Source organism: Trachinotus anak, unplaced genomic scaffold (assembly GCF_046630095.1).
Source record: "Trachinotus anak isolate AG129_WGS33_773 ecotype Australia unplaced genomic scaffold, CSIRO_AGI_Tana_v1 ptg000005l, whole genome shotgun sequence".
Classification (NCBI taxonomy): Eukaryota; Metazoa; Chordata; class Actinopteri; order Carangiformes; family Carangidae; genus Trachinotus; species Trachinotus anak.
Genome location: NW_027273856.1, coordinates 20,140,205 through 20,167,314, shown reverse-complemented (window position 1 = coordinate 20,167,314; position 27,110 = coordinate 20,140,205). Strand labels below are relative to the sequence as shown.

General features: G+C 40.9%; 3 protein-coding genes and 1 long non-coding RNA gene across 17 annotated transcripts in view; 1 reads left to right on the top strand and 3 right to left on the bottom strand.

The window, feature by feature from the left end:
* Positions 1–1,062: 1,062 nt before the first annotated feature.
* Positions 1,063–27,086, top strand: LOC139621873 (uncharacterized). 3 transcript variants are annotated; one of them, XR_011691104.1, is made up of 5 exons: positions 1,063–1,492; positions 24,513–24,679; positions 25,122–25,242; positions 25,839–25,918; positions 26,071–27,086. It is a non-coding gene; the product is annotated as an uncharacterized lncRNA (long non-coding RNA). The 3 variants fall into 3 exon arrangements; XR_011691103.1 differs by lacking the exon at positions 24,513–24,679 and having other exon boundaries at positions 1,063–2,221; positions 26,071–27,084; XR_011691102.1 differs by lacking the exon at positions 24,513–24,679 and having other exon boundaries at positions 1,067–1,492; positions 26,071–27,079.
* lamp5 (lysosomal associated membrane protein family member 5) lies at positions 3,486–9,713 on the bottom strand. The gene is made up of 6 exons (XM_071478798.1): positions 9,143–9,713; positions 8,436–8,614; positions 7,718–7,849; positions 7,140–7,236; positions 6,216–6,404; positions 3,486–4,656 (listed from the first exon to the last, which is right to left on the bottom strand). The coding sequence occupies exons 1-6, from the start codon at positions 9,201–9,203 to the stop codon at positions 4,481–4,483; spliced, it is 834 nt and encodes a 277-aa protein (XP_071334899.1). The 5' UTR covers positions 9,204–9,713; the 3' UTR covers positions 3,486–4,480.
* LOC139621871 (uncharacterized) lies at positions 9,882–13,076 on the bottom strand. Its single transcript, XM_071478797.1, has one exon. The coding sequence runs from the start codon at positions 12,396–12,398 to the stop codon at positions 10,893–10,895; it is 1,506 nt and encodes a 501-aa protein (XP_071334898.1). The 5' UTR covers positions 12,399–13,076; the 3' UTR covers positions 9,882–10,892.
* The window catches only part of LOC139621870 (1-phosphatidylinositol 4,5-bisphosphate phosphodiesterase beta-4-like), a 65,970-nt gene continuing 52,053 nt past the window's right edge, over positions 13,194–27,110 (bottom strand). For 11 of the 12 annotated variants that reach the window (XM_071478786.1, XM_071478784.1, XM_071478783.1 and 8 more), the window contains 16 exons: positions 25,833–25,884; positions 25,144–25,246; positions 24,560–24,724; positions 22,777–22,981; positions 21,847–21,935; positions 21,460–21,613; positions 21,320–21,369; positions 20,516–20,581; positions 19,647–19,762; positions 19,129–19,204; positions 18,835–19,010; positions 18,533–18,634; positions 18,345–18,402; positions 17,722–17,808; positions 17,005–17,041; positions 13,194–16,231 (listed from right to left, as the gene is read on the bottom strand). In XM_071478786.1, coding sequence (XP_071334887.1) covers positions 16,155–16,231; positions 17,005–17,041; positions 17,722–17,808; positions 18,345–18,402; positions 18,533–18,634; positions 18,835–19,010; positions 19,129–19,204; positions 19,647–19,762; positions 20,516–20,581; positions 21,320–21,369; positions 21,460–21,613; positions 21,847–21,935; positions 22,777–22,981; positions 24,560–24,724; positions 25,144–25,246; positions 25,833–25,884 — 1,613 coding nt within the window. In that variant the 3' untranslated portion in view covers positions 13,194–16,154. The remainder of the gene's footprint in view (positions 16,232–17,004; positions 17,042–17,721; positions 17,809–18,344; positions 18,403–18,532; positions 18,635–18,834; positions 19,011–19,128; positions 19,205–19,646; positions 19,763–20,515; positions 20,582–21,319; positions 21,370–21,459; positions 21,614–21,846; positions 21,936–22,776; positions 22,982–24,559; positions 24,725–25,143; positions 25,247–25,832; positions 25,885–27,110) is intronic. The other variant, XM_071478795.1, reaches the window with a different exon arrangement.

Here is a 27,110-nt window from a genome sequence, read left to right as displayed (position 1 = left end):
CATGGATTTTTCCTTCATTACGCTCTACAGTCTCCTCTTCTTCCTCTTTTCTCTCAGTGTCTCATATCAGGCAGAGATTTTATTTTTCTAAACAGTGCACCGTCAGATTATTCAAGGGACTTCCGTTCATCAACAGTTTATTTTCTCGCTGTTGTTTTGGTCTTCCATATTCTCTAAATCCAACAGTTCTCATTTCCAACTATTTCACCCTAACTTCACCTCTGAACCGAGAAGCAGAAAGACACATTCATGGATTGGTGTTGCCATAATATATGAGGTTATTTCTCTTTCTTTCCTCTAAGCCATTTCCCTCTGAAACACTATAATGGGATATTGATCTAGCAGAGACAGAGGCTGGAGCTTCTTTCTCAGAGAGAGATCCCTCTGCCAACAGCCCAGTAAATAAAAGCACAAGTACTGGGCCTAGATGGACTGCAGGGCATCAATGACCAAACTGAAGACTGTAGAGTCACTGAGTTACTGTTAAGGTGAATGATATAATACATCCACATATTCACAAAACACCACCCTCAGCTGTTCCACTCACATGGACTCAGCATCATAAAAAATCTGACAGTATAAAGGTTGGTGGTCTTGCTTTCAGCTCTGAGAAATGGTATAAACAACTTCATTTTTTTAAAAACTTAAATTAATTACGTAAGACCTTTTTCACAGCATACTATTTGACACTTTACAGCAGGAAAAGCATACAATTAATAACTTATGCCTAATTAGCACATTTAAATCTGTTTTGCATCCTACATTGACAGACAAATTACACATTGCAGGCTTTTTCAGACTGCTTATGGTATTCTTGAGTCAGTATTTTTTTTTTAAATATTACTGCTTTTGGGCAAAACAATTTAAATAAATGAAAAATAAAATGAAGAAATGTATTTATCCACCAATATTTTATTCCTGGCAGTGTGGACAATTCTTTGAAGCAGCATTTAGACCATTAAAGTATAATAAGGCAGTTAAATGGACAAATGTTGCGTGTGAAAAAAAAAAAAAAAAGCTAATGAGGCAATTGAGTTTTTCTAAAACCCTTGTTGAGGTTGAGGCCTTGGCTGCATGCAGTTTAGGTATGAGCGCAGCGGCCGTGGCGCAATGCATGCTGGTCCTCAGTCAGGACCGAGACTTTATTAAAAACATTTACTGCACCTGTGTGTTTCCTGCCATGACAAGTCTAAATGTCTGCTGTGAAGATGCTAGCATACTTTAAACTTTCGACGACTAGCTTTATGATACAGTGAAATGTCCAACTATGGATTTTTTTTTAATCCTTTGATGTGTGATGATTGACAGCTCATTAGCGTAATTAGCTAGTTAGATTTGAGAAACTGGCGACTTAATTGCAGACTTCTGTGTAAAGTTTAATTGTGAAAGGACTACTGCTGGGGAAACCACTAATAGTTGGTTGAAGGAAGAAAAGGATGTTTGTATGAAACGAAACAAAGTGGACTGCCACTGTTGGGAACCTCAGCCAAGGGTGAGTTTTCCTAAATTCAGTTGATGCCGCCATTGTGTAACGTGTAGGCTAACCTGCTAACCTGCTACAAACACACACAAATAACTGCTCTGTGCTGCCAGAGGTGTGGTTGTTGGACTGGTTTGGTGTATGTGAGTTCGACCTGTGTCATTTGAGAAACTGCTCTGTTGTATTTTCGGTTGAAGTTGTTAGTTAATGTGGCTGAAGCTCAGTTTCTGGCTGTGTTAGTTTGCCCTGTCGCCCTGACATCTTTTATGTGTTGCCATGGCAACATCAGTCACATGGGTTTGTTGATATGAGGGGATTTGAGGTCAACTGCATTATTTTCTGGTCTTTTTTGTTTTTTTTGTTTTTTTTTTTAATATAATATCCTTTTAATTAAGTAGAAACACTGAATAAAACTAGGTGCTTTTTTAACTGTTGTGGCTTTTGTGTAACTTTAGATGCTTTGTACAGGCAACAAATGCACACTTACAGATTTCGTTAAGACGCTATGTATAGCTAGCAGGTTCCCTATGGCCTGCCTTTAGCAATGTAATGTTACAGTACAACCATGTGTTATCCCACTTATTTTCTGGCCATGATAATGCTGATTTTTAGACATGGTGGATGATCAGTTGGCTGATGATTGTTCAAATCATTTCTTCCAGTTAGGTGAAACGTGTGAGGACTGTGACATGTTCTGTCTCTGCAGAAACTACCACTGTCATGCTGTAAATCACTGTAAGGGTGAGTTGTAAGGCTAGTGGAATTTATTCAACACTTTTGATGAAGAATTGAATAAAATATTTTTCAACAAAGTAAATAAACCTTTCTGTCTGTTAAAAGATGATAATAATAATTGAGTTGACTGTGTGGAAATCACTCAGTATGTTTAGTATGTAAATTGATGTTACATTCAGTGTAAGCAGAGAAGATAATTGAATGATGCTACATAACAATTTACAATTATAAAATATTAGCCAAATGGAGAAAAAAAAACCCAAAACAACAACAAAAAAACCTAATCTTGTGACTTACACTCAGTCCCTTAACTATAGTGAGCTCACAAGAAAAATGATGATCAGGGCTGCAACTAACAATTATTTTTGTTATCAATTAATCTGACTGTTATTCTCAATTAATCGTTGGTTCATAAAAATCTCAAACATAGTGTCTTCATATTTTTTGTTTTTTCCAAACAGCTGCTTAAAAGCCAACCAGATTTAGTTTTTGTCAAGTAAGACAAAGAAAAGCTGCAAATCCTAGTTGGAGGAATGAAAGCAGAGATTATTTGGCAATTTATCTTGACATTTGACTGAAATATTCAACAATTATAAAATAGTCGCTGATTAATTTACTATCGACTCACTGATTAATCAACTTATTGTTTCAGCTCTATACATGATACAGTGTTGAAGACATCACCAGAGCTTATTCCTGACTGTTCGCACACACAGTATTACAACCATACCTGGCATCCCATAATGTTGTGGTTGTTACAGATGTAGTGGGATTAATCTGCACTTGGTCTGATTTTAAAATGGACATTAAAGTCAGATAAGAGCCCAGGACAAGTTAGAATGGGCATCTCAGGTCTTGAGTTGACCTCCTAAAGCTCATTTCCAAGAGTGAAGTGGCCTGGCCTAGTGAAAAACTGGATCGAGGGGCCGTGACTTGATGTGTTGTCACCGAGGATGATGTATGACATCCATGCTGCTGAAACAAATAGGTGTAGCTGACAAAAATGCTCTGTTTATTTTCAATTAGATTTGTTCATATTGCCTTTCCTTCGAAGGCCCAGGATCCGACACAAATCAATACCTCGTGCCTGCAGCTTCTCTGCTGACAGGTATATCAGTCACCTTTTTCCAGTCACACTATTTCATTTGAACACTGTAGTCTTGTTTAATTTGTTTTAAAACTATAAAGGAAGGAAACTGACATTTATGAAAGACTGAAGAGATTGTACCGTAGTAATGTGATAGATAATAGAAATAACTTGACAGAGGTGTAGAGATGATTCCAGCAATTTATTTCAATGAACAGAATACTGCACAAGATTGCATCAGCAGAGGTTTATGCATAGACTTTGTTTCTGAAAATATTATACACATATTATTTTTTCATTTAATAACCTCTGTACTTTCATAAACACTCATATGACATTCTCATAAACTCTTCACTATTGGTACAGAATTTTTGTCAGATGTTTATGTATTTCTTTCTTCCTTTTTTGATATGTTCCATATATCAGTGGAGAAAAGATTTTAGTCAAAGCAAAAACATTGCAACTCTTAATGACTCTGAATGCCACTGCACTGCACACACTACAAGACTTGTCCACTGTCAACACTATGACTGCATTCAAAAATGAAATTAAAGGTTAGCAAATACAGAACCAACAATAGGTATTGAAATTAGGTAGCAGCAGTTTCAGAGAGAGGAGAAGAGAGGGTGACAAACTGTTGGAAAATGGCAGCAGAAGCTCAGGCAATATCTGAAATTTCTTTCAAAGACAAGTTGGATAAAAATGGCTGAAGTGATAAAGTAGGTCCCAGTGATGTCAGGAAAAAACAGGTCAACTGTAACCTTTGTGATTGGTTGATTTTCAGATGTCAAACAACCACCAATCTTAACATAAATCAATTATATTGTCATGAAGGCATAAATTAATATTTTCATTTTCATTAAGATTCTTAACACTGTAATGGAGACTATGAATTTATGGCATTAAGATTCAATTCAGCAGCCAGGCAAATTAGATTTTGGTGGATTGTCCCTCCAACTACATCCATGCTAGGCCCCAAGCTGTTCCATTAACTTGTGTTTTAGCTGTTCAAAAGTTCCAGTGGGTCTATGGTACAGGCTACACGCATATCTCTGTCAGGGAATCAGTCCATGGCAGGACACTTTCCTCTGTGGTGTTAGGCCTGGGACATCGAGGAGACAAGTCTTTTATCAGGTTAGCTTTGGAGAGAGCTGAGGGAGCCGCCGCTGTGCTGCTGACTACATGTTCTTGTACATGGAGCGATCTCTGGGGAGCTGGGGCTGGTTCGCTGTCAGCTTCAGGTGGAAGTGGTAAACGGTGAGCGTGATGATGATTATGAGGCCCAATATGAGGCCCAGGACTAGGGGGAGGGTCTCCTCCAGGCGCTCCCGCTGGTCGGTGATACACTTGTAGGCTGCAGAAAGTGGAATAATGAACATAGTCAGCAAGATAAGGAGACTGAATGTGACTGACAGGAGTCCTAAAAGGCCTGAGATAGTTTGTCAGTTCATTCAGAATTTTTGTGCACTGTCTTTTAGGGTTGAGTGACTTTTGCAATGCCTTTCAATATATTTGAATAGTGATGATATGATCATATCATTTTATCATTTTACCAAATTCTGTTTAAATTTTGGCCTCAACTAACAATTATTTTCATTATCAGTTAAACTGCCAATCATTTTCTTGATTAATTGCCTAAAATGTTTTAAAAGTGACTGACTTAATTAGGTTTTCTTTTGGGCCCAATTTTATTATTATTATTATTATTATTACTATTATTGTTGTTGTTGTCGTTGTTGAAATTTAATATATAACATAATTGCTATAATACACATCTATAGATCCACTTTATTAAATGTTATTATATTTATCAATATTGGAAAAGTATTATTACTATTGTGACAATAATTTCAGATGTATCACTCAGCCCTACTTCCTTTGTTATCTTCAGTAGAATTCAGTAATGAACTGCAAGCTCATCATGTGGCCTCTTATGGACTCTCACTCAGCATCAGTATAGGCTATCAGAAGTGTGTACTGTATGTGCAGCATGCATAGTGTGTGTGTGTGTGTGTGTGTGTGTGTGTGTGTGTGTGTGTGTGTGTGTGTGTGTGTGTTGCATGTCTGTGTGTAACATGTAATTGGATAACAGAGGCAGCATCTGTGTGTGTCTGTTTCTGAGGTTTTTATTTGGTAAATGACACAAATTTCAAACAGATGCTTCCTCTCTCTTTAAGTTATACAACTGGACATAATTTTTTTTTCATCCTTTGTACCTTTGTACTTGCATGTTAGTTTGCACACACACACACACACACACACACAGCTTTTCATACGTGTGTTTGTAAGGAAAAGAGGGGGCACCAAAGCAACTACGGCTGTACTGGCAGTACAGTATGTGGTTTAACATTGAAGGTGTTTCTCCCTGTGGAGAGCAGTAATACACACTAGAAAGAAGGCAGTGAAGCATAGCACAGCCTAGTTTACAGCAACTCAGAGCAAACGATTCTTCCAAGGTGATTGGCTTCAGAGGACAGCCAGGTTCATTGAGTATGTCTATAAAAGCTGCATTGAGGGCAAAGATATGACTGCACTCAAACATAAAGTCCTAATGACCCCCACCCCTTCTCTCCTCCTCTCTCTCTCTCTTTGCATCTCTTTTGTCTCTCTTGCATCCCCACCCCCTCTTTTTTTGTCGTTACCCTTTCTCCCTCTCTGCAGCCTGGAGTACTCCTCATACTGCAGCAATAACCCCCCAGAGAGAGGGGTGTGAGTGTGTGTGTGTGTGTGTGTGAGTGAGTGTGAGAGAGAGAGAGAAAGAATGTCATGGAGAGATGTAAGGCTGTAGCATCCTCACCCCATGATTTCTCATAATCATCATCATCATCTCAGTGTCAGTGTGTGGCAAAGGTTGATTTGCTTTTAGTAGCAGTGTTTCTCAAAGAGGTATCATCACAGGCAGGTTGTTCTTACGTTCGCTGAACATGAAGTCAGAGGCGATGTCAAAGGGCTGGATCTGGATGTCATACATGGACATGGTGATGCCCTTCTGGTGGTCACTAGAGATGAGGGTGAGGGTCTGCTGTGCTGTACACAAATAAGAGCGCCCAGCGGGGGTCACCAGGGCCGACAGGCGGTGGGTGCTGGCTGTGTGCTTCCCAGCTGGAAAGAAAGGAAGCGTCATTAATGAATATAAAGTAAGCAAGAAGGCATAATAATGTAACTCTAAGGTGTGTGTGTTTGTGTGTGTGTGTGTGTGTGTGTGTGTGTGTGTGTGTGTGTGTGTGTGTGTGTGTGTGTGTGTGTATGTGTGTGTGTGTACAATTTAATAACTTGTGATTCTTTTGGGTGGATCCATAGCAACCAAAAGCATTAGAAACAACAAAAAAACTAAAAATCCTCCAAAATAATATATGTTAGGGTTAGGGTTAACCCTAACATATAATATATGTTAAATTATAAAATGTTGCAACTTGACAAAAATCAAAAGTTATGATTTAAGAGGGTGTGTAGCGAGTTTGTTGGAAAAGATCTTAAAACGAATTTAATATAACCATATTTTTCAAATTATGCATTCTACAACAACAATAATGACAACAACAACAACAATAATGATAATAATAATAATAATCATAATCATAATAATTAATGATAAATTATTTGTAATAATAATGATAATACACGTATTTTCAGCTGAAAGGCCGAGGATAAACCTGCAAATCTGAAATCTGAAACTGGATGGTCTGCGTGGGCGAAAATCGTAAAGCCTTGCCTGAATCGAGCCTGTAATTACAGCTGAATGCTAATGTGAGATGAATGAGAGCTAGATGCGATCCAAGCAGGCGGGATAGAAATGTGCTGAGTTGCTACTGTACACGGGCTCGGCGGGAGACTCACGGTTGTATGCATTGATGAAATGCGATGTCTCCGAGGTGTCGTAGACGAACTGGACCTTGCTAATCTTCCACACCTCAATGCCCTTGTCACGGAACTCCTGCACGCAGAGACACACACAAGCGTCAAACCGGGCTTTTCCACTCCATGGAGAGGGCAGTTTGGCTTACCCTCGGCAAAAAATGGCCAGCCTGATAAGTCAAGTTAGACTGCCATTCGCTGTTGAAACTTTTTTTTTTTTAAATACAATACATTCTTCTGAATGTGTTGTTCATTTTTACTAATACATTTCCACGTTATTTAGCAACTACCACTGAAGGAACATAATTCCGCTGGTAAATTTGGTAATGGCGGTTAATTCAAGGAAAAGACTTCAGCATGAATTGGAAATAGCTGACACTTAACTTATAACAAAAATAAGATTCAAAGTGGCAGTACATTTGTAAAAATGTACATTTTGTGATGATTTGCGATGTGTTGGCGTCTTGATATTTCCGGGAAATGATTCCGACTTTTTTTTTATTGCATATGATAATACATTATGGCCATTGTATCCATTTCCTCTGGCTTTTCTCGCCCACCTTAGAGAAGTAGATGCGGAGAACGTAGGCGTTATTCTTCCAGGATATGTGGATTTCTGACTCCGTGCTCCCACATTTCCCCTCGATCTCTGCACCACGGGGTAGAGTAAACGACGCCTGCTCGGTGATCAGCTACGTGAAAAAGGTGACAGACAGGGACAGATTACAGACTGAAATGTCACTGGAAAGAGTTTTTAGCATTTGGTTTCCATTTTTACGCACGAATTTATAGAACCACCAAATATCCAGAAAACATACCAGATTATATGAACGAGTTGTTCTTGCAATCAAAAACTAATTAAAGTCATTTTAATTAATGATTATAAAGTTTCATATTCAAAATTTTTTTCCTTTTCTTGATGATGGGGTCTAATGCGTCGTCAGCATTTTACGCACGACTGCACACTACAATAGCAGTTTCCAAAATCCAGTTCTAATGTATGTAGTGAAATGAGTTCTTATGTAAAGTAACATACAATTCCCTTTATCAATAGGAGCAAAAACAGTCGGTTTAAATAAATGTAAAAAATTCTGCTTGTAAAACATTTTTCCAAAGCTGCAACCACCGTTACGCACAACGAACAAACCTTTAAGGTCCACAACACAAAGCAACATTTTACGCATCTTACATGCTTGAATCCACCCCTGCGTTTAATTTTTTTTTAAGCATCCACATACATTAAAATGCACGGGGGGGGGGGGGGGGGGGATTCCTTACGTCTATCCCGTTGAGCGCGAGCACGTCATATGGCACGAGGAATTTCACGGCAAACTCCACCATCAGACATGTCGTGCCGTTCTCCCGGACCGCGAGGATGGCTTTGTCAGGGTTGTCGGAGAGACCAGACAGGTTCTCTCCTTCCTGCTCCGCCAGCACCACGGACAGCAGCAGCACACCTGGTAACCAAATAGAACACAGTAGAATTTCGAAAGGTTGGAGGCGGGGGTGCTTATGTCAAGGTGGGAACAGATGGGGCTCAGGCACACACCAGAACATGCGGAATCAGCATAAACAGTGGCGTAATGGGCTGCTCTGAGTTCAGCTGAAGGTCCCCCACATCTTCAGATCACGGGCATATCACCTCTGTTTCCTCACGTCAAAGTCAAAATCAGGTGAAAACCCTGGAGACTGAAATCTGCAGTATCAGGGGAGCAACAGCACGCCACTGGCTGCGGTCTAAACAACGTCAGGAAGTGATGAACTGCAACTCTGATCACGTTTAGACGACTTATATTTATGTGAGCACCAAATGAGAGGCGAAGCGTTACAACTCATACAAAGACAAGAACACACATACACTGTCATGCTTCAATACGCGCAGTAGGTGCACACGCAGTGAGGAGTCACGACACACACACACACACACACACACACACACACACACACACACACACACACACACACACACACACACACACACTTACCAAACACACTGAGCAGCAGAAGTCGGGCGCTCTCCGTGGTGCTGAAACCTGGTCGTCCCATCTCTCTCAGCTTCCCCAGCGCTGAAAAACGGGGCTAACCGACTGGGCAGCCTGTGCTGAACCCACGAAAAGAAAAGAGAGAAAGAAAGCGACAGAGAGGGGAGGCGGGAAAGAAAGAAAGGGGGGGAAGAGAGAGAGAGAGAGAGAGGGGATGCCTCTACTCAGCACTCAGAAGTCACGCTCAGATCATCGTGAATGCAGCAAAAATGTCTCCAGGTTGGACGTGAGATCCGGTTCGCACTGCAGAAGCAGCCGGCACCGATGAGTTCTGGCTGTCCAAACCGACCGCCCTCTCCAAGGTTGACAGGTTTTAACCCAGTGACAGCTGCAAGACTGAGCTCCTTCTACACATTATTAACGTCAGGAGAAAAGGTCCGTGTTGAAATTAAAAGTCCGTCAACTGAATTTGCCTCCTGAAAGGAAGGACTCGGCATGCAGTCTCAGTTATTCCCGCAATGCTGTAGTCTCCATCTCTGTGGTAGCAGCTGTAGGATGGGCTGAAAATGATGTATGTCTGGAGGGAAACGCCGACAACACCCCCTCCCTCCCTCTCTCAAACTCCACTTCAGCACGGTTGCAGCTGAGAGTGGGTGAGAATGAGAGCTGCAAAAATCTTTAATTTTATCGTTCGATAGGGCGAGATTTCATCGCGTTTGCTGGCACAAAGAAAGTTTTCATATTAAAGAGATATTTATTCCTGTGTCAAGATAGGCTATTGAGAAACGTTTCAGAAGTTACGACACACTGGAGCCATTAGGGCGTAATTTTCCTCTGCTTTATGAAACGTCATTTTGAGTCTAATTACCTATATATAAACAATAATTTCTCTCTATGGGACTGCATGAGCTCACATATAAACCAAACCCAGCAATCAGAACAAAATCCACATGCAGAACCTTTTAAAAAATGCAGGCTACTGTAAACACTTAGCAGTAATGGTCTCTGTGCCTCTCCTTTTCTCTCTCACACACACACACTCATCCAACACAGGACAGCATCTTCATTTCAGATACTGAGATTTTATTCACTGCACCAACCATTAACATCAGTAACTGAAGCTGGCAGATCACCTGACAGACATCTGTACTTCTGTGCTGGAATATACAGAGACGTAGGAAAGATTGTGGCACAACACAAGTAAATGCTATATGATTTTATAATTTATTGCACATCGCCCCTCCACCTTCGCTGCAACCCCCACCTACTCCAAAAGGAGTGGCAAATGCTGCTAAACACAGGCGCAGCCATCTATACTGAAACTAGTAGTAAGACGTTTCACTGTGTAGCTGCAGTGTCCAGCCGGCATCTGCTCGTATTCACGCACATAGTTTATGCTGATACGTTCAGTACAGTACTTGCTGTTTACAGCTGTTAAGTCATAGTTAAAAGCCTTTAGCTTCGTTTTTACTCCCTCTGCCCTTCGGGTAAAAATGGTAGAAACTTTCGCAGGTCATCATGTTGTTAGACAGTGACGAGAACATGGGGCATGGACGCTGTCTGGACAAGACATTGTAGTTTTGAAAGTCATTGAGGATTAGAAGATACTAATTGGGGAGTGAATTTAGAAAAGTAGCGCGATTGAACGTAACAGATTATCTATTTGATGGAATCACGTCTAACCACGTTGTTTTAAGATTAATAGCGGATAAGTAGCCTACAAACACCTTTTACGCACGGCGCACTGTGGCTTCTAATAGTTTGGCACCCTGAATTGACAGTCAAACTCGCACTTGACGGAGCTGATGCTGTCGATGCTGGGTTTACTGCCGACCTGGGGATGTTTTATGCTTTGGGGAAAAGTTTCTGATCGCGGAATCCGCCCTGAAGTCAACACCGGATCCAACTCTTTCACGTCCTTTTTGAATTCCGGGGAGGTAAATCGGCGTAAGAGTTTGTTGCTCAACACTGAGAAAGTCGTGGTTGAAGCGGCAACGACTGGTGCGGTAAACTGAAGAGCTTCCGCTTTGCAAGGAGACGCTTCGAGCCGCTTCACGGTTCTGGATTTGCGCAAAGGCGCCAGTGTGCGCTCCGGAGGTGCGGGGCTGAGGATACTGGTTGGTAGACTACATCTTTTCTGATAATAGCTGTCGTGAAATCTGCGAACACCGAAGTCCAACATTTTCGATTTTTCTGTTCCCGCTTCACTCTCACTTTTGTTGGTTATAATGGGAGTCAGTAAAATTCCCAGGGCGGAGGTCGCGCTGGGTTTGAGCGTGTTTCTGCTGGGCCTAGGTGAGAAGAAAATAGATTTTTGAGCCTCACAGCTCTGTAGAAGAGGGGGGAGGTGATCATCATTGGTAGTCAGCCTTTCCTCAGTTTTAGGATGCTTAGAGTTGGGAGAATGGTCGGAAGGGGTTTTAGGGGCAAGGACTCCGGAGAAGTCCAACCCCTGTAGAGGCGAGGAGGAGCCGTCATTCTCTCTTTCAAACTCCTCTATAGAATCCATCGATGGCAGTCTACTCGGCTTTATTCGAGGCCTTGGCTGCCATGTGTAATTTTGAACCAACAGGTAATCTTCATAATTGCACGTTTGGAGGACCTCAAGTTTATTTATTAAATGTCCAACTTTCCTCTCAAACCTGTCACTTACGTCACCACATCTCAGACTAAGTCGCGGCTGCGCGTTTCCCCGGGCGCCACCCTCAGACTCACGGCCCTTCTTGGAGTTGTTAGTGAGCGCAAAGATGCACTCTGTGTGGCCGAGAAACTTTGCTACTTCAACGGCAGAGTTGCCAACTTTATTCTGCCTGTCTATCTGAAGACCTAGCCTCTTGAAAGCTCTCACTAAAAACTCGACAACAGGGGAGTGACCTGCTACCGTGGCGTACATCAGGGCCGTGTTCCCCCAGCAGTCCACAATCTCCGGGTCTGCGTTGCTTCGGACCAGGGTCTTCACAGCATCCAGGTAGCCTTGCTCACAGGCGAAACTGAGCGCGGTGCGCCCGTTGCCGTCTTGACAGTTGACACTGGCCCCTCTCTGGAGCAGAAGCTCTACAAACTTGCACCGAGTCTGGCCGTCAGGCAGCAGGACAGAAGAGATGAGGGGCGTCTGTGCGCCCTCTGTTATGGAGTCCACGATTTCCCCATCCAGCGCGTCCAGAACAAACCTGGCCAGGTGGACTTTATCCTTGGACATTGCGTCCAGGAGGATCTTGGTGCCCGTTTGCTCGTCAGACTTCCAGGAAGCCTTGAGCATGATTCCGAGATGGCTCAAAAACTTATTAGTGAAATGTCATCTTTTAACAATTTGGAGCAGGTTTGCAAACCTCTCCCCTGAACGAGTGCTGACAAACAAACCCATCACCCTTTATATAGTGAAGGGGAAGCCACGCAGTTGCTGGGCAACGCAAACATAATTACCGCGCTTTGTTCGTCTTTCTAATGGAAACACTTTGCTTATAATGACAAAGAGCTTCAGCGCTGGAGCCGCCTGCGTTCAAGAGTGGGTCTGTGATACGAACCCACCCCGCACTTGTTGCATGTGATCAGACAGCAGTGGGCTTTGTTTGATAGATAAGCGAGTGGGTGGTTTTTGAACGCGCGCCGCGCACTCCCGCTGCCAACAATAAATCTGATCCACAGTGCCACTCCACTTGAGACCTTTTCAAAACACTGATCAGATCTAAGGAGAAAGAGAACAAGGAGACACACATCCCTGCTGTTGGAATTGGAGTAACGGTTTACATGAGTCAAAGAAACATAATTTGTGGTGCTGTTAAAGTACAAAACCCCACAAGGAATTTATGTGGGCCTAAATATTCCTGCCACCCAAAAATAGCACTTTTTACTTAACATTTAACATTTATTACTAAACTACATTTATTACTATTAATAACATTTTTTACTATTCAGTTATGTTTTTATATTCAGTTAAAAAGTTTATCTCATGGTTTCCGCCCAAATAAATAATCTTAGCATTTGATTTGTCTAATTATGTTCTGACAGAGCACAAAACGAGCCACAATTACAAGAAAACACAAATGAGCCAGAGGATTATGTCCCATTTTACACCTGGATTTATTGGTACACATACTATAAAACAGTATTAAAGGAGCTGGATAACAACAGTATTTTCATTGCTATAAGTTCAACAGTACAATATAAATACAAAAACGCGCACAGAATGGTTTGTTGACAAGCTACAGTTAAAATAGAAAACAGAGGAGATACAGTAGAAACTGAGGAACTCAAATCGGTGACGTTGCTCTGCAAAAATAATCTGCTTTTTTGACAAACTAGAGAGCCAAAGGTTACATGTAATCACACAACATAAACATTCAACTAGTGCAAAAAAGCCTCTAACAAACATAATAATCTTAAACTACACAGTATATCTAATATATATAATATATATATTCATTTATTTATATATATCTTCATATAAATAACCCCTTAATTTGGCATTTTATCATTCATAAAATAATTTAAACGTCCTAACAGACACTGAGTGGCACATTTGAAAGCAATGGAATAAAATTTAAAAGCACTTTTTACTCATTTATCTCTGCACTAGATATGTGGTGAGAGTTTTATACTGTGTTGTGTGGTGCAGTAAGGGTAGACTTGAAAACAAAAACAAACAAGAAAACCCAGTGGTTGATAAATGACTTTCCCCAATTTCCAGCAGACCCACTCTATCCCAGAGCCCTTGAATGACATAACACAATTGGTCAAAAAGTAAATGAAACTACATACATTCCAGTATATACAAGAACATCCCGTCTACCCTCTAAGTGAATTACAGCAGAATAAAACAACAGGAAAAAATCTTATAAAGGCCAAAATACCTAGAGGTGGTTTATCCTCATATTTATGTGTGTTTTCATATATCATGACTTTTGTCATTTTGGTTGATCTTTGTTAGTGTTACGCCATGCAGTGTCAATGCTTGGCATGATCATATGTGCACAATACTACAGTACCCACAGGATTACTTCATAATAGTACTTCTACATCACATTGTTCCCTCTGCAGTAGTTTTGTGTCCAGCAGTATCCCCTGGGCTGATAACACTAATGCTTCCTTAAACCTTCTGTATAACTGCTACATTTAAGGGGAACCATTGTGGGACACAGAGGGATAAGAGGCCTTGTCTGAAATCCTCAGTGAGGATAGTGTGTGGGAGTCACAGGCTTCGTTACAAATCTGTTATAATTAGTGTCTGATGTTCCCCGACCAAAGGCGAGCACGTGAGGAGTACTAGCCGAGGTTGCTAAGGTGCAGTCGAGAAGCTATTAAGGGAGCACTTCATTTCAACATCTTAATGAGTGGGAAACTGACAAGACGAGATGGCGTTGACTTCTGTCGGCCAAAGTTCTTGTCTGATGGTGAAGGGCTGGTCAATTAAAACAATGTAATACAGCAACAATAACATGCTGCCAAGTATGGATTCATTTACAGCTTTGGCTTGATTCTCAGAGTTTAAGTGCAAAACCCCTTAATGCAAAGAACCATTGCAATCTTACTTAACGTTGTGCTTACTAGTAGGTGTCCAGTTCATTATATCATCATCTCTCCAATTGGGTGTTGTAACTACTGATGACATTGCCTCACTTTGCAGCAGTAACTTTAATCAGTACATTACAGGCACACACAGCAACCACATTTTGGTTACTATTACTGTAATACCAAAAGAACTATAGGTAAAAGTAATTATTACTGGAAAATGTTGAAGTTTGTACACCTTAAATTTTGAGGGAATCATGTTTATTCGTAATTTTTTGCATAGTATACATGATTTGGAGCCCCACATTTTGAGTATAGAATGTTGTATTAAAGAGTTTTGCAGATGTAAACTTGTGGAAATTGAGAATAAGCATTTAAAAAAAAATATAAATGACTATCATGTCAATTTTAAGGGGACTTGAGGCACAGCTTTACACCATCTCTTGGGAATAGCCTAATGATTAAAACTACATTCGACAGAAATCGGCCATAATTGTCAAAGTGAGTAGTATCCCTGTGTTCCCTTTATAGTCTTCTGACTCAACTATATAATAAGCCTTCTCATAGTCAGCTGTAACATTGTTGAAGATCAAATAAGTCAGTAATGCATCTTTCCTGAAGTCAAATAACTTGCATTGTAGGATTAGGCGACATCAGGTGTTTGCTTCTCCTTCATACAGTGATATATTTTTTTTTTTAAATACATTCTTACTGAAATACAGAAAACTAGTAGTTCTAGTAGTGCACTGCTACATTTTCCACATTGTTATGATGGCCTATTACATACAAAGTGCTCAGGACAGGACTGGTGTGTGGCATACAGTGTATTTCACAAAGTTTCTTCATTTGTGCTGAAATGACAAATCTTATACATATTCTTCTCCCCTCATGTCTCTCATGTCTCTGGAGTAGTTACTCGGGTACCGATTTAAAAAATAAAAAATAAAAACGAGTCAAAAAGGGAACGAATGTCCACTTCATCCGACCCGTGAGTGAACGTGTGTGTGTGTGTGTGTGTGTGTGTGTGTGTGTGTGTGTGTGTGTGTGTGTGTGTGTGTGTGTGTGTGTGTGTGTGTGTGTGTGTCCACCAATAGCTGCAGCTGTGTTGCCCGTGGATCACAGAGAACTGTGAGAGTGATTAGCTCTACATACAGTGGAGGAGGGGATGCGTCTGACTCTGTTGCTTCATCTCCGAGGTAACATTTCCTTACCCGATAAGTGGTTAAACCCTCTGTCAAACAGTGATAAGGACCAATGGCTTAGTGGTATAAAGTTAGTGCGTGGGGTAAGGGTGAGCAGGTGAATGGACAGAAGAAAAAAGGAGGTGGGGAGGGCTACTGTGTGTTTGTGTGTGAGCATGACAAAAGTACAGAGACAGTGATGTAGGCAGGGTTTTCATCTCTGGGTTGTAGAGGGCTATTAGTGGTGGAGTGTTTCTGCACCTGTGTGTGTGTGTGTGTGTCCGTGCGTGTGTGCGCCTGTATACGTGTGGTTGTGTGTCTCAGTCTCAGTCGCTCACACCACCGTGGCAGGCCTGCGGTCCATCTCCTCCTCCAGCTTCACCATCTGCTGCATGTCCTTGGCCTTTGAGGGGGACAAAAAAATAATTGACAAACACACAGATGTAAACTAGACTTCACACTAAATGCACACCACTAACTTGTTACCAATTTCTACATAATCAAGTTTGATCTGAAGCTGTAAGTTGTGAATGTTATATTGCTCATCAGTTAATCAGCAAGAGACATCTGTTTCTACCTCAGCAATAATCTCCTCTGCATGGTGCCAATAACAGTTGGCACTTTTGCAGGTAATATAAACCAAATACTGACATGTAATGGTTGCCACAAAATGTCTGTGCTGAGACACTGTCACATACTATGAAAGCAAATGATTGTGAGCTGGAATGAAAGCACAGTGGAGCAGGTTTTGAGCTGGCTGTTTTTGCGTAGTAATAGCTGGTGAGTCATGGTGATAAATGACTCAAGCTGCTAGTTGGCAGTGCTGACAGCCTCAGAGCTGCAGACTAAAAATGTAGGAATGGGATTTCACAATACAAAGGAAATGAATCACTTTTTTTAAATCTTGAAATCTATTCAAAGACAGGTCTGTGGTGTACTATTTCCCTGCTTTACTCAGTGGTGATTCAGTTCAAGACTGCTCATTACAGTAGGGATTTAAGAGGCAGAAAAATACACATTTTAACAGGCTCAGCAGAAAAGTGAGGTGACAAAAAAAGTAACATGACTGAGAGGTAGAAGGTGGACGGTAGAGATGGAAGGAAACATAATTATCAAGTGATGCACTGACAGAGAGGTGGTATCAGAGGTAGAGTTGAGTGAGATGGAGATGCCTACCTTGAACCTGTTTGTTTGCATGGTGTGATTTCAAAAGCTGTGCCAGGAGAAGCAAATCATATTAAAAACAAATGAATATGTGGACACAGGTAAAACATGTACAGGTAACAGAGTGTGACAGATGGCAAAATAAAAGGCAAAGATGGAAACTCAAGGTATTGATATACAAGGATGAACTATGCTTTAATAGAGTTTCTAGTATTTTTAATGTACAGGTTGAGTAAACCATATCTCTCTACCCTACACTTAAAGTGTTATACTGAGGACTCTATAAAATCAGTACAAAGCAATGCTTCTATAAGAAGAGAAGTGCAACACTAAGACTTTGTCTCTGGAGTCCCTTAAGACAGTTTTGATGCCATCTTTATGGAACACTTCCTGCAAAAGTAATTAGAGTTTACATCACAAATGATACAAACTGCAGCCGTTATCCAGGGAAGAAATCAGCCAGAGAGCTGCAGTGGTCCCCAGCCACGAGTTATATTTATACTTAAAAAGCCGGTGGAGCAGGAAGGTCCATAAACGGAGACACTTGTGAAAGAAATGGGTCTGGTAGATGTTGCAGTGAGACATTTCAGCAGTTCAGATGAAGAACAGCTGTCAATTAATGGTAAGTTGGATGGCAGGCCAGTTATCTTCAGCCATTTTCTTCTCAAATCTACAGTATATTGGCAGTGGAATCATGACTGAGGTTCATTGTTTTATTCAGTGTTGTACCTGCTCATTGAACTTCTCCAGTTTCTCCAACTGTTCTCTCTGGTTTTTCTGTAGCTGCTCCATCTCCTTCTGATGCTTCATAGCCAGCTGCAGATACAACAGGGACAAGGGCAATACATTATTACCAATTAGTTACTGTTTAAACCCATAAATAAATAGTAACTGGCAAACAAAGGTCACTGGTTCAGGATTAACTTGATTTTTTTTCTCTTTGTGTGAAACTACTGTGGTAACCAAAAACTTCAACCAAATATCACAATCTATCACAAGTTTATTATTCAGCATCAAAATCAAAAAATAATTTTTGTTACTGTCTTCGATCATTCTTTGATTAATTTCTTGTTAAGTCTGTTACAACATGTTAACAAAGAAAAAAAAACACATTATATTTGCAGGATTTCTGTTTTGCTGAAAATGCAAATTGCACTTGCATTGGTGTTTTTCTAGACCAGATATAGTATCTTTAGAAAATGTATCTACACTGTAAAATGTAGTTACATATGTACTAACACACATCCAAACATTTGTATGCTAGTAATTTATTACCTCTGCAATGAGTAAGAATTGAGAATTCCTGTTGTATTTTCAGCTAAGTATAAAAAAGTATATTGTAAACAACCCACCCTCTTCCTTTCATCTAGGAACTTCTTGGTGTTGCTGCTGTTTAACTCTCGCACTCTCCTAAAGAACAAAGAAACAGGACCATTGTGTTACCAGTGCCACGCAATGATCATGGCACATGTTACAATTCAACAGCAAAGTTACTAGAAAATGACTACATGAGAACAGATGGGTACAGTATCCGGCCCACCTCTCTCTCTCAGCCTTGTTTTTGATGGTCTTGTCCTGGCTGATGGCTTTACTGTTTTCCATGGACATCTTGGCCTGGTTGGCACGCATCTCTTTGCTTTGCCTAAAATTGTGGGGAAAAAAAGCCATATTTACTGTGAGGAAACTTAATTACAATCCGCATTTATGAGACAATAATACGTGTAGCTGCAAGCAACAGTGTGGCAACCGAATTCACTGAAATCAAAGGGTTGATGTCCCTCTTGGTCTGATCACCTATGGCGAATGGGTGTTTATGCATGCATCCGTGTGTGAGTTTCTCACCGTTCATGGATGAGTTTTAGCTGCATGGTCTGCTGCTCCTGGACGGTGGTCAGGAGTTTCTTGAGGTGTTCACACTGCTGTGAGACGTGGCTGTCCTTCATCTCCTGCTCCTCGCTGCTGTGACTGCTGCTCAGTTCTGACCACTCTTTAGTGTGTTGTGCTGTGATGTCCTTTACCTGCACACACCCATTACATGTACACAGTCAATTATCCACAGCTAAGGCACTTGTCATCCTCATTGCAAATAACTGGAAAGGATGTTGGTTTTGTGATGGGAAGCCAGTGCAGTCTTACTTTGGCTTTGTGATCAGTGACTAGTGTTTGGATCTTATCTTCTGTCTCCTTCTTCAGCTCTTGGCAGTTGTTTTCCCTGTAAGGATAGCAAATACTTATGAGACGATCAAATACACACACAAGTTAAATTTAGCAGTAAATACTAATTATTTTCTTCTCAAAAGAAGGACGTCAATCAGAAAAAGACCAGGAAGAGACTTTATTGATCACAGACTTAATCCTCCTTCCAGTTAAACTAAAGCTAGTGTAGAAGTTGAGTCATAAAATGTGGATCAAACAAAGAGGTTTCTCCAAGTTACCAAAGTTAGCTACTTGAAATGCAGCTCACACAGTTTGGCTCTATCACTGAGCAGACTGGTACCCCTCTGTAGTATGCATAGCAAACCCCTACAATGTAGTGCTATAGTGTCAGTGCATTGTTATGTTATTTTATTTACTTATTGTTTTCTTATTTTTTATCCTAACTTTGTTTTCACATAATGTGGAACATGTCTGATATTCTCTTTTGTCCCACTTACCCGCGTTTCTTGATGGCCTTCTCTAGTAGTTTCTCCAGGGTTGTCCTCTCCTTATCATGCAGAGACACCATCTTTTCCACCTGGGTGCAATGGGCTTTCTGCATTATATTTTGATCCTATTGAAAAAAGAAAACATGTATCACGGCTGTATGGAGATGCAGTTTAACCTTTATTGCTCTCCTCCATGAGAATAAAGCCTAAACAGATTCTGAAATCATAGTAAAACAGACGGCTGCAATACATTGTTTTTCAGCGGCAATTCTACATTTGTCCTTAATTTGTTTGGGGTTCTAGTGCTAAAAATGTTTTAATCATAATATAATTACTTCTAAAAACACTGGACTTTACTTTTTTTAGTTTTAGATGATAGTTATTACAATTACAATTTGTATTTTTATGTCACATTTTATCCTGCAGTGGTGGTAATTTCCTTGATGCTGTTTTTATTTTAAAAACATCATCTTTATGCAGTCAACAAATTGGTCTGGATGGTATTATTATACATATGTTATGCAACTAGACTTAATGCTGTGATACTTAATTAGGCAACTATGAATGAACCAGCATCCACTGTGGTCTCTATGGTGATCTCTGGTCAAAGGAGAAGCAACTTTAGCAAGTCTAATTTCTATAAAGCATTAATTATGTGGCTGTGTCTATCTGTGTTTGTAATGGACAGATGGTGTCATTCTCTTTGTGTGTGTGCGTGTAAGCAAATACAGTGATGAAGCAATGGTCAGTGGAAGATCAAAGGTGGAACCGGCCCCCTGGCTCTGTTTCTGTCCCTCTGAGCATCAATAACTGCCCAGAATAAGCAGGAGCCTCTTTGCATCATCAACAGACAGGTCTGCATTAAATCAATCACCCACCTTTAAGTGTTTCTTCTTTAAAGCGCTGAGCTCCTTCTGTTGCTTTTTAATCAGTTTAAGGTATGTCTGCAGTGGGAGAGAAGCATATTTAGTTATCTTGTACATATTGTGTAGAGAAGAGCCTTTGAACACACCAGACTGGGGCAACATGACTAAGGGGTATAGGCATTTTATGGTAGTATGTCTACAGTGCTGTAGTTTCTTCTAGGGCTGTACAATTGATTAAGTTATTATTGAAATGACAATATGGCCAAGTGTCAAATCCACATCACAGGAGCTACAATTTTTTGATGTCACAAAGTCACAGCATGCCATTATAAATGAAGCGTGGTGGTGTTACACAGATTCCCCTGCCTACAAATAATTTTCTCCTGATATAAGGGAACGTGCTTGTTTGATACCGACCCCAGCAAAATCACATCATCATCATTTTCCTATACTTTTCAGTGAAATTGAAATGAAGGAAAAAGACCATTCCCACTAAAATCATGACTCATTGCAACATCTGTCAATATAAATGCAATATGAATTTTTTTATGTATCATTAATCTGTAATTATGAGTTGACTATTGGTACAAGAGGGTAATTATAGTAGTTATAGTTTTACCAAGAGACAATACAAAGATACCTTTTAGTACAACCATGATAAAAACTTGTTCCCTTTCTTGGATTACCTTTTTGAACCATATATTAGTCTATTATAACTTATACATATTTGCTTATTCTTCCACATTTAATACATCCCTACAGACTATAGTGCAGGAGCTGTGTTATGAGTTGAGAGTCAGGAGTTGGGATACCAACCTTCATTTGTTTTAATTCATCAATGCTGACATTAGGCACGAGTGCAGTGTCTGTAACAGCAGAAGAAAAAGAAATTTAACTCTGTCTACATACTGTACAAATGTATGTGTTCAATATGTATGACTTAAGTCGGTATATACCCTTCTTGGTTTCTGCTGTGTTATTCTGGGCGGCATTGGAGGTCTGGGCCATATCTGAGCTGGCCTGTGGTGTCACACTAGCCTTCACAGTGTCTTTACCCTTTCCCTTCTTGTCATTCTTTGAGCTTCCACTGGGAACGTCTGCTATGTCGTTCTACAACAGGGAAGAGATGGATTTAAGAGTGATAATGTTTTTAATTGTATGAGATAGTAAAAAGCATAGTTGTAGATTCCTGTAGCCTAGGGCTCTTAATCCACAGAGTGAGAAAACATTTGGTTTTACCCTGTCTATCAGAAATAATTCTTCAAAATACCAGAGAGATCAACTCCATTAACTCAATCTGACGCTTCAGCTATGTGTGTCTGTATGTGTTTGTTGTCGTATACCGTGTCAATCCCCAGCGCCTTCATCTGGTCAGCTCTCTTCTCTGCTATGGTCAAGAACTTCTTTGGGTCTGATAGAGCATCCACGATTGCTGAATCACACAAAAATGATTAGTTAATATGACACAGGGAAAAGAGAAGTTGACTCGATAAACTTGGTGGTTTGAAGGATTGTGCTTTGCCAAGTGTATTCTGAGCAAATGTCCAAGTAACCCTTATGATAGACAACCATCTCTTAAGTGGCTAAAACAATCTTTCTTTGTCCACAGTGAGGCAAATGTTGTTATTTGCAGTATACAAAGTGTGTTAGATTTAATCTCTTTCATCTCCTGCTCACAGAGAAACACAGGACCACAAAATCTATCCTCCTCTTGCATGATGGATAATTACTGCTTCATTATGCTGAGAGAGGATACTAGTCAAGACTTGGGTAGGATCTTACTTGTTTAAATAACACTGCCTCCTAGGGAAAGGATTTTATTTTGAACTCCAAGTACAATGCTGCGTGGCTGATAGGGAAGCAATTCTGCCAGCATATCTTACAGAGGCAAGCTAATAGTTACAGTAATGGCTCCTCAGTGCAAGCCCCTTGGCTTTATTTAATGACAACTCCAATTGCCCTGCTCATTTGTATGCTGCTGCCTTTTTTAAACTGTCTTACTGCAGATTCACTGCCATCATCATTTGCATCACCATGCCATTACTCTGAATGTTCAAACCAACCCAATGCATATGAGAGAGAGAGAGAGAGAGATGCATTGCTTTTCTTTTTTCTCTCCTCTCCCTACAGGCTGAACTGAGGCAGTAAAACCAAGTATGTCAGTGTGAAACAAAGCTGTAATTCTGCATCTACACACTGAAGAACATCAAGCAATGCACAAAGTTTTGTAATTTATATGTATGTGTGTGTGTGCGCATTGCTGTTTCCCTTACCTCCGAATCCGTCGGGCACGTAGGTCTTGAGGATGATTTGGCAGAAGATGGTGGGCAACGACAAGGGCTTGTTGCCCTCATTCCTCAGTGAGATGTGACGGTAGCCAGCCTGCAGGCCGTCCAGAGGCAGGATGCGCTGGCCAATCAGCTTGTTGTTGTCATCGTAGACTGCGATGCGCAGTACTGCCAGATCCGGTAAGATCACCTAGAATGGGTGGATGAAAAAGCAGAAAAGGAGGGAGGGAGAATGAACCAGAATTTCAAAACAATAAAAGAGGGGTGAGGAATTGGGGGTGGGGGCCAAAAAGTGTGACTTAAAATAAAAGTCACAGTTATGAGGTGGTCCCAGTGGAACTCATTCTGGTGGGAAAATAGGTGAGTGACAAAATACTGCCATTGCAGTAAAATGGTCTCTTTTAAGCTAAAGTTAAACAGCATCATTAAAGGCGAAGGTCAAGGCTGAATCTGCAGGGAACACTATCAGGGGATGGTCGCAGTACAGATACAGGGAAAAGGCATGATAGCAGAGCAACACACAGCATGTTTGGGACTGAAAAGGCCATTTCCACATCCAGGCAGCAGAGTATATCTTGTGTGTGTGTGTGTGTGTGTGTGTGTGTGTATAGCTAGTGTCTGTGGATGAACTTATGTGTGCACACCTTTGGGGGAAAAAAAAAAAAGACAGAGCGAGAGTCTTAACTGGCCTTGTGTGTGGAGATAAGTGAACGGTGAGAGGAGGATGATTAATACCTAGACGAAGGGGAAGGTAAGAGATAAGGCCGAAGAATACTCACATGAGATGAATGGGTGGAAGCACTGCTTGTGTGTATGCTTACAAAAACTTGGCGTTGCCGATGTACTGTGTGTGAGTGCTGCTGGTGTGTATTGTTTGCTCTGAGTCATCTTGACAACACTATGTATGCATGCATGCAAAAGGTGTGGCAGTATTTCAGGGTATTTGTGTCTGTGTGTAGATGTGAGAAACGAGTCTTGCCAGCAGCTCTGCTTGTGATGCCCCTCTTCGATAGCACTGTGTAAGTTTGTGTGTGTATGTGTGTGTGTGAGCAGAGCAGCACTGCGGCAGGCTGTGATTGATGGTGTGTGTTAGGAAGCTGGAGTCACAGTCATGGCTGAGAGACTCATTCTGCTGAGAGCAGCACTATTGTGTGCGCGCACGCACACACACACTTTTTGTCTTTCACTCTCCTCATCTCCCATCTCTCTCCCTTTCTTTCTCTTCCTCCACCTCTAATTGTTTGTTTTTCTGTTTATTTCTTTGTCCTGTCCCCCCTCTTCCCCTGTGAGCTAAAATACAGGTAAACTTAGACACCTCCTTCTCCTGTTGGTTTGTGATACCTTTACAAATAATCCTTAATAATAATTAATAAGTAATTAACATCTCTCCCTCAGTTTCTTCCTTTTGTTTAATAGTCTTTTCTAGATTTTTAACCACCTTTCTGTTTGACATTACCTTTGCATTACTTTCTCCTTCTTCCATCCATCCTTTCTTCTATCTTTACTCTAGCTTTGTGTTGCCACATTATTTGTCTTTATCTCCCTTTTCTTTTCCATCCTCACAGACCTTTCTTCCAACCCTTATCAATGGTTGCCTTGCATTCATTTCTTTTCCTCTTCCTCCAACTCAAATATTACAGCTCTCATCAAGGTGCAGACAGCATTTCAATGTGTGCGGCACATTTGTTTTAAGTCACTGTATCCATTATCTTCACTCCTAGCCCCTCCCCTGGCTCACCCAACCCCCCTCTCCTGCCCTTTTCGCTACCTTTCTGAAGACGAAAGGCTCCTCATTGTAGGCGGGGTTCAGTCCATTGTTCATCACCATACGCGTGCGAAACTCCTTCCGAATGGTGTCCGTCGGCAGCCCGTACATGTCAACTTCAACGTATGTGCCAATTTTCTTATCTGACAGGAACTGTCCAGAGAACACCTGAATAACAACAACAACATCAGATTTGATATTTTTGAATGTTAAGAGTAATATTTAAAAAATAATTATTCACTGACATTGGACCATATTCTTGATGCAGAAGGTATGAGTTATAGTCAAGCACATCTTTGGAGTAACCAAAATTAAAGTATGAAATAATAATGACCTCCATGTGTAATAACTTTGTTGACAATACAAATAAAAGTAAAAGGAAGAGGAACAACAAGAAAAGATAACTGCCTGCCTCCCTGGAATAGTGCAGAGTGCACCATGCTATGAGATAACCAATGCTTCAACCTATGCCCTGTATAAATGTCACAGTATGTCTACCTTTATGGATAAGTTTTATAAATACTGTAATTTTCTCTTTATTAATGAGATTTAACTGTTTTTCTAGATGAAGTGTCGGATGACCTGACCTGTACACTGCAGGTTGCAGCAATGACACCATCCACGGGCGTCTCTGAGAAAGGGTCAAACATCCTGTCTGACCGTCGCATGAAGTCAGGCTTCAGCAGGTACCTAACACACACACACACACACACACACACACACACACACACACACACAGGAGATGAATGGAGGAAAATGCACACACAGCACAATAAATCTACTTTTAAGATCAAATCAGAGAACACTGATCTTCTACAGACATGTTTTAGTTTCAGTGATGCGCTCTAATGATCTATTGGGAATAAGGAGGCACTAAGGCTTTGTGTGTGGGAGTTTGTGCGTTAAGCAGGGGCCCATAAGAATGGCATTAGTAATGATGGGTGTCTGCAAAAGCCCTGATCGCCCCACATATGAGGTTTCCAGCATTAGCAGTTAAATCTCTGCCCTTAGGGACAGTATTAGAGTCAAGGGACAAAGACGACGATGGAGAGAGGAAGAGATAGATGACTGTAGAGAGCCTCAGAGGCAAGTGAGGAGGAGCTCGCATCTCCAAAGCACTCACTGGCTCTCAGGGTAGACAGTAGCTACAGTCGCCGCTGGCAACCACTAATGAGATGTGACAAGCTTTAATTGATGAGTTTCAGAGAGGCGTGGAGAAGGGAGGGATGGGGTGGATGGGAGTGAGCTCAGGACAGGAGTGAGCAGCTTTTCTCACCCGCAGGAACCGTTGTACTCAAACTTCCCCTGGTTCAACTGCATGGCCAGATCTGAGAGAGAGAAAGAACAAGACATAAATATCAGGTTCTCACTTCACATCACACAAATATCAAATCTCAAATAAAACTATTAACAATTCACTTAATTTGCATCGGTTTCTGTAGAGCTTTCTCTTGGCTGAAAGAAAGAGGCATTTTATGTTTCCCTTGACATCTGTTTTTCTTCCCTCTAACCAGTCATCTCTCCATCACTGAAGCTCCACCTCTTCTGTGGACCCCCTCCCTTCAACTTTGCACATGCTATGCTCCCAGCAAGCCATATGGTCTGACCCCTCTTGCCTCTGGCCATGGGGTAGCAGCTGTTTTACAACAGGCATCACTCACTGTGTAGGTGTGTTTGTGGCAGTGACAGTTTATGAAAGTGTGTCTGTGTGTGTGTGTGTGTGTGTGTGTGTGTGTGAGAAACAGATGAAGTGGCCGAGTGAAGTACGAGACGAGTGTGTATGTGTGCATGGTCATGCATAACCTGATGCTGCAAAATAACATGCAAACCACTTGCAGAGACTAAGAACTCATTGTTTTATGTCTCCACAGGCTGAGTGTGTATACTTATGTAAGACAATGATCGGCCCAATGTGGTGCAGGATACATTTTTATGTAACAAATATAGTGAAAATGTCTCATCTAGTATGTAGTGGACGTAAAGCACAAGAACATTGTGGCCAGAAATACCAGCATGGTTCCCCCAAACAACATTCTGCACCCCTTATTTGCTTATGACAGCATCAACAACTATGTACAGACTCGAATAAACACTTTTTTTCCACTCAAGAAAAAGACCCATAAATCTGTTGATTATCTTAGGTAGCTGGGACATTGTCTCTGGCTTGACATGGTGCTGCTGAATATTTCATGTATAATTTTTTCAATGTCTTGAACAACACAACTGAAGTTTCAGACACAGCTATGAGAACAAGGGAAAATGCTTTTTTGTAATTTGGGTAAAATGAACTGGATCTTCATAAAGTCAAAATGTTATATATATTTGAATGTGTGCATTTCATCCATTCATCCAGATCACATATGCATACTATAAGAAGCTTATGATGTGTGAATATGTGAGGTCAGAAGTTCACTGCATTCTGCACTTTCCTAGATGAAAAGGTTGACTGAGTGCTTGCATTTGTATGTGCATGTGTGTTTGTGTTATTGGATGTGGTGTGCCTCTATGTGAGTGTGTGTGTGAGGTCAGAGGTCCCATGTTGCATGTTGTGGTA